The 19,067-nt window shown below is 47.0% G+C and overlaps 1 protein-coding gene across 3 annotated transcripts in view; it reads right to left on the bottom strand.

Annotated features, from left to right (window-relative positions):
• CAPRIN2 (caprin family member 2) overlaps window positions 1–19,067 on the bottom strand; it is a 60,747-nt gene that overhangs the window by 7,747 nt on the left and 33,933 nt on the right. For all 3 annotated transcript variants that reach the window (XM_040345553.1, XM_040345555.1, XM_040345554.1), the window contains exons 11-17: window positions 12,072–12,179; window positions 7,255–7,386; window positions 6,128–6,378; window positions 6,066–6,079; window positions 4,684–4,733; window positions 2,613–2,726; window positions 1,887–1,985 (exon numbers count right to left, since the gene is read on the bottom strand). In XM_040345553.1, the coding sequence (XP_040201487.1) occupies window positions 1,887–1,985; window positions 2,613–2,726; window positions 4,684–4,733; window positions 6,066–6,079; window positions 6,128–6,378; window positions 7,255–7,386; window positions 12,072–12,179 (768 nt within the window). The remainder of the gene's footprint in view (window positions 1–1,886; window positions 1,986–2,612; window positions 2,727–4,683; window positions 4,734–6,065; window positions 6,080–6,127; window positions 6,379–7,254; window positions 7,387–12,071; window positions 12,180–19,067) is intronic.

Below are 19,067 nucleotides of genomic sequence, written 5' to 3'. Positions count from 1 at the left end.
CCGCTTTAACACCTAATGCTTATGTACATCAGGGCGAGGAGAGTTCTGTGAAACCTTGGTAGCACACCAGTATCTGTATTGTGCTGTATTACGGACCTCTGGACTCCCCATTGGCCTTAAAAGCTGCTGCATCAAGTATCTACAGTATTAAAATGGCATTGATCATATTGCAATATTGGACCGTAAGGTGTTCCTGCCAGTTAATGAACAAGGCAGGTTTGGTTTCTTAACGTAGCACTATCAGTCAGATGATAAATCAGTGGAATGCAGCACACTGATGTAGCAATGTGACATGAGTCTAGGAGGAATAGATCTGCAGTAAGCCTTTTAAATCATTTAGCACCAGGTTTCCATAAAACGTTTAAAGCAGCGTTCCACCCAAAATTTAAACTTCCGCTTTAAGTACTTGTGACCCCCCAACATGCCATGTTTGCATGTCATTTTTAGGGGAGGGCAGGTATTTAGTTTTCACAGGTACCCAGCTCCCACTTCCTCTCCTGGTGCCTCCAAGTGGAAGTTCAACAGTTTTCCCCTCCCTGCAATCTTCTGGGACATGTCACAGGTCCCAGAAGATTGCCTGGCCATTTGCAGTGCTTACCCACTTGCGAAGCCACAGACGGGTGCCTACACTTGCAATGCCGGCACTGCAGAGAGGAGGGGGAGAGAAGCGAAGCTTTGGGTGGCCGCATCGCTGGACTGTCTGACAGGCGTCTGTTTATTAAAAGTCAGCAGCTACACTCATTTTAGCCACTGACTTTTAAATGGGTGGAACTTTGCTTTAAGACAGCGCTGCATGCGAGAAAAGAAAAAATACATAATCAGCTGAATTACCCTGAAGAAACCCACATCACAATTGGGTGTAACGTGTGCTTACACATCTTCTCTGACGATAGCCAGCCTGGGTTTTTACATCACCCCTTAAGCCCTACCTAGTCTCTGCAAACTAGTCCACAAACAACTGGAAACCGGAAGAAGATGGCCCCATGCTGGTTTTGAGTGGATGACACCTTGTGTGTCACTAGGAATACAAAGATTTGCACCCTGCATACCCACGGACCACTGCAAAGGACTCTAGATTCACACCACCTTGCCCCTGCAATCGAGGGCCAAGTCAATATCGTCCAAACAATCTTTTTCAAGCTGGTTTACCCAGCAAGCAATCACAGCCTGAACACCTTTTGAGGCTTTGTCTCAGCCAATAAGATTTTACTACTTAACTCACATGCAGTGCTGTCTTACTTTTTTTTGGAAACCTGGTGCTAAATGATTAAAAGGCTCAATGCAGATCTAATGTTCTCAAGTGACTCAAGTCACATTGCTACATCACCATGTGCTGCATTCCACTGCTTTACCATCTCTATGACCGATGGTGCTAAAGCAAGAAACCAAAACCTGCCTTGTACCATTAACTTTCTCTGGGACACCTTCCAGTCCGATATTGCATTTGTCTCATGATCAATGCCTTTTGAATACTGTAGATATTTAATGCAGAAGCTTTTAAGGCAAATAGGGAGTCTGGAGGTCATTTGTATGGTCAAGTACAAATAAGTCCTAGCTTCCAATTCACCTGAAAGTTCTCCAATAGGGTTGATGGCATGGCTCTGTGCAGGGCACTGAAGCTCTTTGCTACTAAACCATGCTCTTATAGAGCTGGCTTTATGCTGAACATCAAAGGTCCCTCCCTAAACTGTTGCCACAGAGTCAGAACAGAAGCACACAATCAGCTAACAAAACCCTTCACTGTAACCCACTTTACTTGGGTCTACAAACTTTTGGTCATATAGCACAGCAATGATTTGTAAAAGCAGCACATCGCACCCAATTCTGTTACACTCATACTGACCCATCATGACCAAGAAAAAACCCAGCAAGGTTCCCAGACTCACCAGATTCCTTTCCAGTGGTGGATCCATCAGACGAGGACTGGTCACATACATGTGCTCTGCAGGGATTGCTTCCAACTCATGAACTGGAGAAGCTGGAAGCTATCAGAAGACATTACACTAGATGCTGTTAGTCAAGAACACCTCCTACTCAACTTACAATTCTACCCTGTATTATGTGGTTATGTCATCCCAGGACCACAAGAGCAATGTGGGGCCCCCCAAGTGTGTTAACTACATTGTACACACCCCCCTTGTGTGTGAACGCAAATACAAGAAATCTAGATTCTAGCACCAATTTATGGGCATTAGCAAGTGTGTGATCTTACATTGTACCCAGTGCCAGGACAAGGTCATCTAGAGTGCAGGGCGAACATGCCAAATTGCAAACCCCCCCTCCCTAAGATGTACGAGCATTGGTCAGCAAAAATCCCACACCATATAAACTAGCACTAATCTGTATGCTTACCCCAAAGCATAAATTCCCCCTCTGCCCTGTACATATCGGGCCCCCTACTGCCATTCTCTCCTTCCCAGCACACATCTTTGTCCCCGCCTCAGCTAAAACCATCTATATGCCCTCAGCACAAATGACCCGCGCCCCTGAGTCACTAATGACACTGCAGTTAGGCTCCCCACACCATGTGGCTAAGCTGCCCACACCTCCTTGCTTTGTGTATCCCTCCTTAAGTTAGCACTGGACGATAGACCCAGAAACTACTTATGTACATTTACAGGAGACCTGACGGTTGATGGATGGTCAGAAGGTAGGGCAGGACGTTCAGGTGTAACAGGACAGGCTGTGTCACGCTCCATCTCTTCTGAAGCTGGCACTGGGGAGAGCTGTAAATTGGACATAAAGAAAGCAAATCAAAAAATTCCCTTTGTAATTACGCAGAAGCCTTGGTGTCCAGTTCATCGCTTAAACACCCCTAAACCTTAGTTCAAACAGTAAGATTTCAAGCCAATGTTAAGTCTTAAATGAAGCCTTATATGCCAATAGGAAGCTATTGGGCTTTGACCAATCACCTGCCTTGGAGGGCAGAGGAGAATCCAATTGACCCAACATCTCAATTAAAAAAAAAAAAAAGTACCCGTCACCATCCAAGCCATCATACGGGACATTCATCTCTTGTGAAAGCAATAAACAAAAAAAAATTAAGTGTTGGAAAAAAAAAAAATGGTGTCCATATATGCTCACGAATGCAAACACTAAGGCCCAATTCACACCTATGCAGGTTGCATATTCCAGGAGCACTATGCGTTTTTTCTATACACACACACTTGTGTGACACACAAGTGCCATTGCTTTAGTGCGCATGTGCCGATGACATCAGCACATGGGATATCTCCTAAACAGTCCAGGGTACCTGTAGCAAAAAGTATGTTGTAAGGGTTTACAACCACTTTAACAAAACATCTTTGAGAGAAAGCTCGAAATTAGCCCAGATGGCAAGTTGTTAAATGTATTTTGGGAAACTTAAAATTGATTTGTTTATCGCGACTAATATCTTCACTTGATCCTGGAGCACCAAGCTATAGAACCTTCTAGGAGAAAGCCTAGGTCCATATATTCGTTGACCCCAAACTCGCCAATTATATCAACTGTCCATTGGTCTATATCTGAGATGACTTATGTCTCTATGCTATGGCTTAGGAGTCTCTGGTTATCTATGCATGGTCATGGGACTTAATACAGATTTCAGGGAGGGGGAGAGGTGATCTTACTTCCAGCGCCAGGGAGGAAGTGGGAACTGTGTGTGTGCGCCTCTAAAAACAGGGTACCCGGCTCCCAACCCCCCCCCCCCAAAAAAAAACTTGCCAAATGTGGCATGTCAAGGTCACCTGCACTTAAAAGCGGAAGTTTAATTTTTGGGTGGAACTCCACTTTGACCACACACACACACACACACAGAAAGTGATAGAGGCTTTTAATTTTTATTTATTTTTTAATCTACATATCCACACCGGCTCTGTGCAATAGTTTTGCACAAAGCAGCCCACATGCTCAGGTCTCTTGCCGCCGCTCTCGGCCCCTCTCTCCTGCCAAGTGCCCAGCGCAAGCAGGCTAGTTTCCGAGCCATGGCTCTGCGCGTTCATTCACACAGCCCTGTCCCCTCATTGGTTGTGATGGCAGTGTCAATGGCTCCCAATGCTGTCTCAGCCAATGAAAAGGGCTCCCCAGAGAGCCGAGACTCATGCACATTGCTGTATTGAGATGGGGATCAGTATTTTTTGGGGGGGGGGCTGCTGCACAGAGGTAAAAACCTTAAACCTTTAGAACCACTTGAAGTAAACTATGGTGGGGGGGGATTTCAAACCCATGACTGCACTGGTGACCAATTCAGATTGAGGGAAATCTAAGGAAAAGGTTAGTGAACCAACAATGCACTAGCTTAAAGGAACCTATTTAGAAAATAAAAAAATGAAACGCCCTCCTAAAATACAGTACAGGTTTAGTTAGTGGCTTGGACAGTCAGGTTTTGTATTATGCTATGACTTGTGCCATGTACTGGTTTAGTTTACTGCCTTGCTGAATGTAGGACAAATGTTTTTGTCCCTGTCTCATGTATAGTTTACTGCTGCCACTACCAGTTGAGCCTGTTCCCCTTCCACATCTCACTTTATCAGTGAAGCTTCAAAAAATATTCAGGTAGAAAATGGGAAAAAGAAAAAAAAAAAAAAAAAAAAAGAAGAGCTATAGTTTCATATAATCCATCAAATGAGGTAATCAAGAGCATTATTTTGTACAGAGGTTTACTTCCTACCCACAAACTTCAAAATGCAATGCGTTGCTTACCTCCTGAGGTTTAATGGGGTCCTTTTGAATTGGTGCAGCCTCAATTAGGACTAAAATGAACAACAAGTGTGCGTTACAAAATGGCAAAGGATTTTGATCACGAGAGATTAGCCAAGGACCACACAACAAACTAAAGCATTACTGAAATAAAAAAACACACTGGAAAGAGCAGATCAAATAATGGAGAATGGTTTCACTTACAAGCCAATATGGAAGATTGGCCTATCGCAATATTTTCAACTGCAAGATCAACCTCAGTATCACCATCTCACCGATACTGTTAATGTCCATTCTGTTACATGGCACCAGCATTTTGCATACACTCGTTTCATCTACACATTTGTTGAATTCTTTGCCAGAGTTTTAGTGAAGTAACTTTACTTCCCAGAACTCTCCTCTCCAGCCAGCTTTAGTGAATTGGAATATGCCCATATCACCTATTAGTTTAATAAATGTTATACTTCTGAATTAGATGAAGCACAATAAAACATTAAAAACCAATGTCTTGACATCTCATCCCCCCAAAAAAAATTTTTTTTGATCATGGTTCGTAGAAACTGTATTGTGCATGACTGGTGTTACAATCACGTAGAAGGCAGCTCCAGCCATAATTGTACATCTACTGGACCCTACACAGTATGTTCTGTCCAATGCAGCCACATATCTAAAGATGGTTATACACTAGTACATTTTTTAATTCATGTTCAGCTATTCAATATTTTATATGAAAAAATTATCAGGTGCATTTGATGACAACATTACTGAAAGCACTTCTAAACTTTCAAGGCTTTAAACCTACTATAAATTTGAAATGAAGGTCAATGGTCAGCGAAAACCAAATCCATGATTAAAAATTTGTTTGTGAAAATTAAAATCCTGCAAATTGGTCACTATGGTCATAAGTGAATGTCGATACAACCACTAATTGAAAAGTGAGCAAACATTCTTTAAGTGGAACTAAAGTCAATTCCCCTCCTCCAGGAAGTGAGGAAATCAACGCAAAGGGAAATCCTTGGAAACCACAGATCACCTGAACTAGCGACCCTATTAAAAGATTTTCCCTTATTACTTTTTTGGGGAAAGCCCAAATTTTGAATTTTTTTACTTTCAATAATGATAAATAAGACAAAGGGTGCATCTCCTCAAACAGGGGAACAGCAATAAAAACTGACAAGCATTCTGATCCTCTCCATTCTATGCAAAACAAAATGTTTTGCCTTTAGTTATATTTTAAGAAAAATTTCAAATGAAATTCATTATTTTATAGTCAGCTTCAGGTAGGAGATGTCAATTCTTTGGAACACAACAGCACTGCAAATACTCAAGCCCACTACAAAGTAAATTTTGGCCTATAACAGCCCTTCACAGGATCTCCAACTTACCTTTAAGAGGAGACACTGGTGGCAGCTGTTGAGGAGAAGCTGGTGGCAGCTGTTGAGGAGAAGCTGGTGGCAGCTGTTGAGGAGAAACCTTTGGCAGCTGTTGAGGAGAAACCTTTGGCAGCTGTTGAGGAGAAACCTTTGGCAGCTGTTGAGGAGAAACCTTTGGCAGCTGTTGAGGAGAAACCTTTGGCAGCTGTTGAGGAGAAACCTTTGGCAGCTGTTGAGGAGAAACCTTTGGCAGCTGTTGAGGAGAAACCTTTGGCAGCTGTTGAGGAGAACACTTTGGCGGAAACTCAGAATCCAACATGGAGTCCTTCAACAAAAGAGAACATGTAGATGCATTAAATTCAGTCTTCAGGTTTTATCCAGAATGTCATGAACATTTACAGAGGAACATGGACAAGCTAGAGCATTAATGAAAACACTTTTCTAAAAGTTTGTGCTCTACAGCTCTTTTATCAACCGTCTTCAGTTTATAGGTCATTCTACAGAAGAATGTAGTGTTAATCGGTAAACACATTGGGGTAGATTCAAGAGGAAATTGCGCCTGTGCAACCATAGGTTACACAGCGCAATTGCTTACTTGCCCCGGCGTAACGAGTGCTCCTGATTCAGGAACCTCGTTACACCGACTGCAGCCTAAGTTCTGCGCGGCATAAGGCTCTTATGCCCGCATATCTTAGGCTGCATTCTTGCGGTGGCCGCTAGGTGGCGTTCCCGTTGTGCTCAGTGTATAGTATGCAAATTGCATACTAACACCGATTCACAACGTTGCGCGAGCCCTGCATACGCAATTTACGTACGGCGGTTTTCGCGCAAGGCTGCCCCTGCTATTAGCAGGGGCAGCCCATGTTACGTATACCCGTCGTTCCTGCATCGCAAAATTTGAATTTTACGTAGTTTGCGTAAGTGAATCGTGAATGGCGCTGGACGCCATTCACGTTCACTTTGAAGCAAATGACGTCCTTGCAATTTACGGAGCTTCTGCTCCGTGAATCAAGGGCAGCGGAGCAAATTTGCGGGGGCGCAGGGCAAAAACGTTGCCCTGCGCCTCCATAAATAATGCGCAAATCTACCTGAATCCGGGCCATTAAGCACATAATGGAAAAATCTTTCAATGAAGACAGCCCAAAGGCCCCTGGAGCCACATTTAAGGGTGACATAACCAAAAGGCAAACCTTAGCCTTACCTGCATGAAATTATAAGTGCCTTTTATTTCATCAATAAGGTCATTAATCTTTTGTTTTCTGAGCTCTGGATCTTTAGGCAGAGTTGGTGAGGAGCAGAATTCTGCAGCTGGCTGGGAGAGTACCCGGGGGACCTGTGAAAGAAACCAAAGTCTTTACTACAAAAAGGTTTTAGGACATTTCCTCTTCTGAACTTAACCACACGTTTGTAGGTTTACCCCATTTGGTCAGTTACAGTGACTTGAAAAAAGTATCCATACTCCATGAAATGTTTCACATTTTGTCATGTTACAACTAAAAACGTAAATGCATTTTATTGGAATTTTATGTAATAGACCAACACAAAGTGGCACATAATTGTGAAGTGGAGGGAAACAGTTTTCCAATTTTGTTTACAAATAAATAACTCAAGTGTGGCATAGATGAAATTAATGTTGTATTCTATTTACATGCATGTACCAAAGATACTTAGTTGTCTGAATGACTCTTGGACCTATTGCGTCGACCAGACCCAATTTTCTTGCATTTTTCTATGATTGTACTTTATTAGCTTGTTTTCTTTTGATATGCACTCGCAAAACGTTAATAAAAGATTATACAAAAGAAAAAAAAAAAAAAAAAGCGGCGTGCATTTATTCTGCTTTTTTACTCAAATACCACCAACCAACATCTAGTGGAACCAATTGCCTTCAGAAGTCACCTAATTAGTAAATAGTCCACCTGTGGGTGATTTAATCTCAGGTATGAATACTGCTGCTCTGTGAAGCCCTCAGAGGTTTGTTAGAGAACCTTAGTGAACAAACAGCATCATGAAGGCCAAGGAACACACCAGACAGGTCAGGGATAAGTTGAAGTTTAAAACAGGGTTAGGTTATAAACAGGGGACACAGCAAATATGTGGAAGATTCTCTGGTCAGAGGAGATCAAAATTGAACCTTTTGGTCTAAAAGCAAAAACGCTGTGTGGCAGAAAACACTGCACATTACCCTGAACACACCATTCCCACCGTGAAACATTATGGTGGCAGCATTATGCTTTGGGGCTGCTTTTCTTCAGCAGGGAAGCTGGTCAGAGTTGATGGGAAGATGAATGAAGCCAAATACAGGGCAATCTTAGAAGAAAACCTGTTGGGGTCTGCAAAAGACTTGACTGACAGAGGTTCCCCTTCCAGCAGGACGACCCTAAACTTTCAGCCAGAGCTACAATGGAATGGTTCAAATCAAAACCTATTAATGCGTTCGAATGGTCCAGTTGAAGTCCAGACCTAAATCCAATATAGAATCTCTGGTAAGACTTGAATAGCTGTTCAGACGCTCTCCACCCAATCTGAGAGCTTGAGCCATTTTGCAAACAATGGGCAAAAATGTCACTGTATATGCACAAAACTGGTAGAGCAGGGCTGTCTTAATAGCATCATGGGCTCCTGGGCAAAGTAATACTACATACATAAACAAAGCTGTCCTGTGAATACAATATATCTGCAAGATTGATGCCTCCCTGGCACTCTGGTCCCTCTATGCCCCAGATATCCCCCCCAGGCACTCTGGCCCCTCTACGCCCCAGATATCCCCCCGGCACTCTGTCCCCTCTACGCCCCAGATATCCCCCCCGGCACTCTGGCCCCTCTACGCCCCAGATATCCCCCCCGGCACTCTGGCCCCTCTACGCCCCAGATATCCCCCCCGGCACTCTGGCCCCTCTACGCCCCAGATATCCCCCCCCGGCACTCTGGCCCCTCTACGCCCCAGATATCCCCCCCCGGCACTCTGGCCCCTCTACGCCCCAGATATCCCCCCCGGCATCAGTAACCATATACCAAGAGATACGCCTTGTATCGTGACCCCACTACATCCCTGATACCCCTACACTGTGGCCTCTCTACATTCCTTATACCTCTAGCACTATAGCCACCCAAGCATTGCTACCCCCTATACATCCCAGTTCCCCCCTCAGCATTGTCCCCCCCCCCCCCCCCCAATACAACCTTGATATCCCCAGCACATTATTCCATCCATATAGTACCCCCTTTTCCAGTGGAGATGCAGTGCATGTAAACTTTTTGCCCTGTGCCCACGTCCAGCACTGCACTCACCTATACCAATCAACCAGGCAGAGGAGGGAGCATCCATCCGGGGATTCCAAGCCTTTCGGTGCAAACAATGCTGGACAGCTGGGCTCACCTTGACATCATCCACAATGTTACTTCCGCAGGTGGGCTCTCCGTGCTGCTGACTCAGCAACTCCTACCCTGCAGCCTTCGAGTCCTGAGCTTTCAAGGTGCATGGGGCGGGGTCAGAGCACAGCCTGCCTCCCCTGTGTATCCATCACTTTCAGTGCCATCATGGGGGCCCCCCCCCCCAATTTTGGGACAGCGTGGGCTCAAGGACCAGCTGGTTTGGGGAAGTGCAGGGCCCCCCCCCCCCCCCATGCAGCTGGGGCCCAGGTGTGCCCTCATTAAGACAGCCTTGTGGTAGAGACATACCCAAAAAGACTTGTAGCTGTAATTGCTGCAAAAATTGGTTCTACGAAGTATTGACTCAAGGGGGCTAAATACAAATGTTTTATATTTATAAAAGAATTTTAAAACCATTTATCATTTTCCTTCCACTTCACAATTATGTGCCACTTTGTTGGTCCATCACATAAAATCCCAATAAAACACATTTACATTTTTGGTTGCAACATGACAATGTGGAAAATGTCAAATAGGAATACTTTTCCAAGGCACTGTAAATGGTTAAAAAAAATGTGCACAAAATATTTTGAACCATTAGTGTAGTCAGAAATTTAGTGCTGTCCTGTGCACAAGGTTACCAGAAGATAAGGGGGAGGTGCAAGGTTACACTTTTTGTCCTAGTTTTTCAAACACATTTCTACATGGATGCCATATCCACCTCATCCCTTTAACCACTTCCGTACTAGGCACGCGGTCATGCAACACTGTACCCAAATGAAATTGATAATCCCCCCCACACACACACACAAAGCTTTCTTTTGGTGGCATTTAATCCTTTGTGCTAATTTCTTGCAAAAAAAATACAAATTTTGAAAACCACCAAAATATTTGTTTTCACCTTTTGGCTATAAAAAAAAAGAAAATGCCCTCAGTTTAGGCCGAGATGTATAGGCCAAGATGTAAAGATGTATTCTATTATTTTTTTTTACCAAAAATGTGTAGCAATAAGCCTATATTGATTGGTTTGCACAAAAATGTTATAGCGCCTACAAAATAGGTTGATTCAAGGCTTTTTTTTTTACTAGTAATGGCGGTGATCTGCGATTTTTATCAGGACTGCGGCGGAACAGATCGGACTCTTGACACCATTTTGGGACCACTGACATTTAGACAGCAATCAGTGCTATAAATAGCCATTGAATACAGTATAAATGTAACTGGCAGCGAAGGAGTCAACACGAGGGGGCAATCAAGGCGTTACATGTGTTATCTAGGAAGTGATTTTAACTGGGGTATAGAACCGACTGGGGGAGACCGATCGGTGTTCTTATATGCTAGGAACACACGATCTGTCTACTCTCCCCTGACAGGACGTGGATTTGTCTCCTTACACACAGATCCATGTTCCTGCTCTATCATAATCGATCACGCGTGCACCGGCGGACATTGCGGCCGTCGGAAACGCTCATCGAATCCTGGGTGACGCTGCGGGGTGCACGCAGGAATCTGAAAACGTCATGTAATGCCCGCCCAGGATAGATTTTATTTGTGGATGCCATGACTATGGGTGGGTATTGAAGTGGTAAACCCGAACACATGAATTACACAGATTCTGTGGCTGATTAAGGTTGTAATTAAACTCATTCAGTGCATTTTGTCTCAGAACCTGTGTAATTCATAGGTGTTCTGGTTTAAAGGGTAACCCCAATGCAGTACAGCATGTGATGTCACAGACGTGTTGCTCGCAGGATAACCAGGAGAAAGTAAAAGGTGTTGGATGACCTCTAGCTTATCCTCCCCAAAACAGATGCATTTTTCATGTAAATGAAATCACAAACCCACTATCAGTTGGTGTGCAACTTGTCTTTTGGCTGTATGTCATTGCTGATCCTGGCTGAATTGCCAAGGCCCCTCCCCCCCCCCCCCCCCCCAGGGCCCTAAGCAGCTTGCGTAGCAAGCATATAGGGAAGATCGGCCCTGGGAACGGCACACAGAGCATGCCGTGACTCTGGACGGCAAGTGCACGCGCTGGAGAAATAATCAAAGAAAAAAGTAAGGAGACTAACAGGCAGGGGTACCCTATTGGACAGGGCCCATGGGCTTGAGCCCAGTCAAGCCCAATGGCAAGTCCGGTCCTGCCGGTAGATATGGCTGGGCAGGATAGAATGTTAATTGGGACGTATTCAATTCCACCCACCAGAGCTTTGAAGGAAGCTGCATCGTTTGCAGAGTGAATGACTACAAAGTTGCTTTATAGACTTTAGCTGCTGCAGGAAGTGTGGCAGAATAATATCAGCAGGAGTCAAATGATTCAAAATTACAATTAAACCCAGAATTTCAGGGGAATCTGCAAACTGAGCCACATGGTACAGTGATATGATCTATGCTGGAAAAAATCATTCCATTCAGTTCCAGTAAAAAAAAAAAAAAAAAAAAAAAAAAAAGGTAGAGTTCAGCTTTAAAGTGGTATAAAACGCAAAAGCAATCCCATTGCAGCCTTCTGCTGGCTGCATTATTTGGGTTTATTTAGCATTTTTACCTCATCTGGCCAGTGAGCCGGTTATTCAACAGCTGTAGAAGTTGTGCATCAAGCTTTTTACTTTTATTCAAGATAAATGCAAGCCTTAACTGATGTTCTCTGACCTGTGAATTGCCTACAGTTGGAGATTGATGGCCAACACAAATGGGTGCTGGGACATCCCTCTTTTTCACTGGAATATGTCCATTTACTACAGCAGGGAGCGTCGCTTCCTAAAGAGAAAAGAAAGAAAAAGAAGAAGACAATGACCAGTTACACTTACCGGTAGCTGTATTTCTGGTAAGTCTTACAGGACGGCACCCGGAGAGATGACTGGCTTCTCCTGACAGGAAACACAATCAAAAAGAGGTTAAAAACCCCGCCCCTTCCCGTGCTCCTCAGTTTGAGATAAAGTATGAACCCACCAGTGCACGGAAAAACAACCACAAAAAATATAATACAAACCAATAATGTATCACAAGGGTGGGAAGTAGGCCTGCCGTCCTGTAAGACTTACCAGAAATACAGCTACCGGTAAGTGTAACTGGTCATTTCTCTAGTCTTCCAGGACGGCACCCTGAGAGAGAAGCAAGTAGCTTCAGGCCTACCTTAGGGCGGGACCACTGCTTGTAGGACCTTTCTCCCGAAAATCAAGTCCTGAGGTGACAGTAGGTCGACACTATAATGCTTCAGGAACGTGTTCTGACTTGACCACGTCGCTGCTTTGCAAATCTGCTCCACCGAAGCTCCGGCCCTTTCTGCCCAGGAGGTTGCTAGTGATCGTGTGGAGTGTGCTTTAATATTAGGAGCTACCTTACCGGCTTGTACATAAGCTAAGGAAATAGCCTGCCTAATCCATCTTGAAATAGAGGCTCTGGACACCTGAAGGCCTCTTTTCTGTCCCGAAAAACAAATTAAAAGATGAGTAGAACGTCTAAAGGCCGTGACTCTCTCTAAATAAGTTAATAGACATCGTCTAACATCCAGACAATGAAAGGAAGCTTCCCCTTCATTCTGGGGGTTTGAACAGAAAGAAGGGAGGATTACCTCCTGTGACCTGTGGAACTTTGTCACTACTTTAGGAAGGTAAAGGGGGTCCTGCCTTAGAACTACCCTGTCCTCAAATAAACGAAAAAATGGCTCTTTAATAGAGAGCGCCTGCATATCACCTATCCTCTTGGCCGTCGTGATTGCCAAGAGGAAGGCAAACTTAAAGGTGAGTAACCTGATGGGGATAGTGTCAATTGGCTCAAATGGAGCCTTGGTAAGTTGATTCAACACTAAAGAAAGATCCCAGGGTGGAACCCTAGAGATATGAACTGGGGACAACCTGTCTCTGGCTATAAGAAACCTTTTGACCAGGGGGTCCAGGGATAGACGTCTATCCAAAAAATATGACAAGGCTGCTACCTGAACCCTTAGAGTCCTTGTAGCTAACCCCTTGTCTACTCCATCTTGGAGAAATTCTAAGATGACCGAGGTCTCCTGCTGGGAAACTTGTCTCGCTGAGCACCAGCGAGAAAAGATACCCCAGGTCTTGGCATAAATACGCCTAGTGACTACCTTCCTACTGGCTAGGAGCGTGTCAATAACCCTCTCGGAGCAGCCCTTCTCCCTCAGGCTCCGCCTCTCAAGCACCAGGCCGTCAGCTTGAAGAAGCCGGGTTCTGGGTGATAAATCGGACCCTGACGAAGAAGGTCCGCCCAGACCGGGAGAAGAAGGGGAAGCGACACTGACCCTCGCTCTAGAGCGGGAAACCAGGCCCTCTTGGGCCACCAGGGTGTGACGAGAATGAACTTCCCTACTGCTAGATTTAACTTCTGCAGGACTCTCGGAATTAGGTTCAGAGGAGGGAAGGCATAGGCTAGATGAAACCTCCATGCCTGTGCCAATGCATCCACCCCCTCCGAGCCGTGCCCTCGGGAGAGAGAGAAGAACCTCTTCACCTTCCTTTTTGCCCTGCGGGCGAAGAGATCTATCTCTGGGCTGCCAAAGTGTTGGCATATTAAACTGAAAATGTCTGCGTTTAGTTCCCATTCCCCCTGGAGAATGGGATGGCGACTTAAATAGTCTGCCTCCAAATTGAGGGTCCCTTTTAGGTGTACCGCCGAGAGAGAGAGAACCCTCTGCTCTGCCCAGCCCAGAATCTCTAGGGACAAGTCTAGAAGGGTGCGAGATCTGGTGCCCCCCTGATGGTTGAGGAAGGCCACCACGGTCGCATTGTCGGAAATGATCTGGACCTCTTGGTCCAAGACTCTGTCCTCGAATGCCTTCAGAGCCTCTCCGACCGCTAATAGCTCACGGTAATTTGAAGAGGCTCCCTTCTGTCGTTGTCCCCAGGTACCCTGGGCGCAGAGATCGTCCAGATGTGCGCCCCACCCCCATGAGCTGGCGTCCGTGGTGATCCTGACCGGATTGGTCTGACCCCACGATAGACCCCGCTGCAGGTTCTGTGGGACGAGCCACCAGCCCAGTGAGAGCTTCACTGGGTCTGGAAGACTGACGCTGACCTCCAGGGATTCCTTCCCTCCGTCCCAGGAGGATAGAAGGAAAAATTGGAGGGGTCTGGAGTGGAGCTGTGCCCACGGGACTGCTTGAATACAGGAAGTCATTAGGCCTAGAACTCTCATGATGTCCCTGAAGGAGGACTCTGTTCTGTCTAGCGTTGATCTGACCACTGACATGAGACCCCGGATCTTGTCGTTGGGTAAAAAGAGCTTCCTTTCCAAGGAATCTATCAGAAACCCTAGATAGAGTTTTTTCTGTTCTGGAAGGAGAGAGGATTTCTCCCTGTTGATGACCCAACCCAAGGATTCGAGGGTAGTCATCGCAGTGGTCAGATCCGCAAGAAGGAGATCTCGACTTTGGTTGTATAGTATCAAGTCGTCGAGATAGGGGACTATCGCTATCCCTTGTAGGTGCAGGAAAGCGATCGCCTCCGCCAGGACCTTGGTAAAGACCCTTGGACTGGAGGCTAGCCCGAAAGGAAGGGCAGCAAATTGCCAATGCCGCACTCCCTGGGCGGAGGCGATCGCAAACCTGAGGAACCTCTGATGACCCAAGAAAATCGGGGACATGGAGGTATGCGTCTCTTAAATCGATGGTGACCATGAATACCTCCTTCAGTAAGAGCCTCCTGAGGCTGTAAATACTCTCCATACAAAACTTCTTGTTGAGGAGGGAGGTATTCAGGGGCTTTAGATTTATAATTAAACAAAATTTGCCTGAGGGCTTGGGAACCACAAAGATGTGGGAGTACACTCCCAACCCTCTCTGGTAAACAGGGACTGGAACTATGACCCCCTGTTGTGCTAATTCTGCGACATTTTGCAGGAGGCCTGCTGATTTGAGAGGGTCCTTGGGCAAATGAGTCAAAATAAAGTTTGGAGGGGGAGGCTGACGGAACTCTAGTTTGTACCCCTCTCTTACAATCTGGAGAATATGGGGACTTTGAGTAATACTCTCCCACCTGGGAAGGAACTGGGAGAGTCTTCCCCCGACCTTCACGTCATTTGGCGTCTTTGTCGCTGGGTTTGGGATTGGAAAAGAGGATACCTCCTTTTTGCTTTTCCTTCCCAGCACCCCAACGTCTGTTGTAAGGGGGCGTCATGAATTACCTCGGCCACCAGAGGGCGCTAGCGGCGCACCGGCACGCGCAATCGCGGCATCGCGCTCGTGCACACCGGCGGTAACGGCGCGCGGGAGCGCGCATCGGCGGTAACGGCGCGCGGGCACGTGCAGGCGTCCATCTGGCGCCAAAACAAACCTATTTAAAGTGTCCTGGGAGCCTGGCCCCTTGCTGTCCGGTCTGCAGCGTTTCCTGAGAACACCTGTACCTGTACCAACTACTCCTGCTTGATCCAGATCCTGATACCCGGCTTGTCTTTGTTGTTCCTGTCTTCCGCCTGCCCTGACCTCGGCTTGTTCTGACCATCCTCCTGCCTGATCCTTGGTACTCCGCTGACCGCCTGTTGCCGACCCGGCTAGTCTACCTCTCTGTTACCTGGGCCTCTCCTGCTTACCAGTCCGGCTGCTCCTGCCTCTTCAGTCTTCTGGGACCCTGTTCAGTCTTCTGGGACCTGCTGCGGCCAGACTCTCCGAATACCTTCCTTTCCGGCTTACCTGCTGTTCCAGTGTTCCTGCATCCAGGCTGCTACCTACTGGCCTGCACCTGCCCTTCAGAGACTTCCTCAGACTTCGCAGAAGCTCCATCTGGCCCCTGCACCAGCGTCATCCCTGGCGCTTGTGCGACTCTGCATTCCCGCTCCCCCTGTCTACTCTACCAGGGGTCCGGGATCAGAGGAGCAACAGCAGCCACTTCCTGCACGTCGGGCTCTCCCTTAAGGTACATGACAGTACCGGACAGCCATGTCCGAGCCCGCGCAGGGAGTGGATCCGATGCAGGAACTCTGCCGCCATTTGGAAGGACTAACCCAGGCCGTCCGAACCCTGCAAGAAGGTTATACACGTCTGGAAAATCGGGTCCAAGCCTTGTCCACTCCTGCTACAGCCTCTGCGACTTCAGGGGCATCCGCTTCGCCATCAGTAATAATGCTGCCACCTGAACCTAAAGTTCCCATGCCCGAGAGGTTTGCAGGAGAACGTAGCAAATTCCGAGCCTTCCGCAACGCTTGCGACTTATACTTCGCTCTTCAACCCCGGACTTTCTCCCTGGAAGCCACCAAGGTAGGCTTCGTCGTTTCGCTACTGTCTGGCGAACCGCAAACCTGGGCTCATCGCCTCATGGAGAACAAGGATGAATCACTTGACAGCTTAACAGCCTTCTTCCAGGCTATGTCTCTGCTTTATGAGGACCCGCATCAGACCGCCACTGCAGAAGCTGCATTACATGCTCTACAACAGGGTCGCAGACCCGCAGAGGACTATGTGTCCGAATTCCGCAAATGGTGTTCTGACACAACCTGGAACGACTCGGCTCTCTGCTACCAGTTTCGCCTGGGCCTGTCCGAACCGATAAAAGATAAGCTGGCCCGGGTAGGAGTTCCTGGGACCCTGGATGCCTTAATCAACTTGACCATCCAGATCGATCGGCGCCTGAGGGAGCGCAGGACTGAAAGGACCACTGTCCCATCCCGCCCGGTCTGGATGATGCCACGGGTACCTTCCACGGTCAATCCACCTCCACCAGCTCCCACAGTCTCTTCTATCCCTGATACTTCAGAGCCCATGCAGCTAGGCCTCCTTCGCCCTTCACTTACGCCGGAGGAACGACAACGCCGTAGGGCCAACAACCTGTGCCTGTATTGCGGGGAGTCCGGACACTACGTGAGGACCTGTCCTGCCAAGCTGCGCAAGTGTCAATCCTTGTCGTCTGTATCCCTACCTGTCCTTCCAAGCAATTCCACTCATCTGGCTATCCTTTTATTCCAGCTTCCAGGAAGAACTATACAAACCAGCGCCATTATTGATTCAGGAGCCTGTAGCTGCTTTTTGGATCAATCATTCGCCTTCAGATATCAGATTCCTCTCCGCCCCAGGTCTACTGGACTCTCTGTGTACTTAGCAGACGGCTCGGTGTTAAAATCTGGTCCCGTCACCCAGGATACCCAGCCTCTTGCCACCACCATTGCCGATAACCATCACGAACTCTTATGCTTGGATGTGATCAATTCCCCCCTGTTCCCTGTCATACTGGGAGTACCATGGCTCCAAGTCCACAACCCCCAGATTGACTGGGCCACTGGTAAAATTGACTTTAACTCTCCATTCTGCCGACAGCATTGCCTGCAACTACCGTCTCCACCTCTGCCATTACTCTGTTCGGACTCTGACATTGAGACTCGTCAATCCGTCCCAGAAATTTATCATGACTATCTGGATGTCTTCAGCAAAAAGGGGGCCGAGACCCTCCCACCTCACAGGGCCTATGACTGCCCCATCGAACTCCTTCCTGGTGCCGAAGTCCCCTTCGGAAGGATCTTTCCCTTAACCGGACTTGAACTTGAGACCCTGAAAACTTATATCGATGACAGCTTGAGGAGGGGGTTCATCCGTGCCTCCACGTCACCCGCGGGTGCGGGCATCTTTTTTGTTGAAAAGAAAGACCATTCCCTTCGCCCCTGTGTGGACTACCGGGAACTCAACAAAATAACTATTAAAAACAGATACCCTCTTCCCTTGGTACCCGAACTATTTCAGTGTCTGGGGTCCGCGGTCATCTTTACTAAATTGGACCTCCGAGGGGCCTACAACCTTGTCCGCATACGCGAAGGGGATGAGTGGAAGACCGCCTTCCGTACCCGTTTCGGGCACTTCGAATATCTAGTCATGCCCTTTGGACTCTGCAATGCTCCGGCAACATTCCAACACTTTGTCAATGACATTTTTAGAGATTATCTGGACCTCTTTGTGATCGTCTATCTGGATGATATCCTAATCTTCTCCCCTTCCCTAGAGAAACACCGGGTACATGTGAGGAAGGTGCTTGAACGTCTCCGTACCCACGGACTGTACGCAAAACCCAGCAAATGCGAGTTCGAGCGCCCCAGTATACAGTTTCTGGGACTTATCTCTGTAAGGGGCGTAGAGATGGATCCTCAGAAAGTTTCCGCAATTCTTGACTGGCCAGCTCCGACTGACAGAAAAGGTGTTCAGCGATTCGTCGGGTTTGCGAATTTTTATAGGAAGTTCATCAAAGCCTTTTCTAACATCATTTCTCCTATAACGGACTTGACTAAACTGTCTGCTCGGTTTCGCTGGACACCAGAGGCCCAAACAGCCTTCGAAACCCTGAAAGGCTTGTTCACCTCGGCATCCATTCTGAGACATCCCGACGCAAGCCTGCCCTACATTCTTGAAGTGGATGCATCTGAAACCGCGGTTGGAGCAGTCCTCTCTCAGAGGCAGGGTCCCAAGGCACTGCTATATCCTGTCGCATACTTTTCCCGTAAACTATCTGAAGCAGAGAAAAATTACGATGTTGGGGACCGGGAGCTGCTGGCCATAAAAGCCGCCTTGGAGTGGCGGTATCTCCTGGAGGGCGCAGCGCACCCGATTTTGATTTTTACAGATCACAAAAACCTGGAGTACCTGAGGGTGGCCAAGAGACTTAGACCACGCCAGGCCAGGTGGGCACTTTTTTTTACGAGATTTTCATTCCA

This window comes from Rana temporaria, chromosome 3 (genome assembly GCF_905171775.1).
Source record: "Rana temporaria chromosome 3, aRanTem1.1, whole genome shotgun sequence".
Lineage (NCBI taxonomy): Eukaryota > Metazoa > Chordata > Amphibia > Anura > Ranidae > Rana > Rana temporaria.
This window is presented reverse-complemented; position numbering and strand designations above follow the sequence as displayed.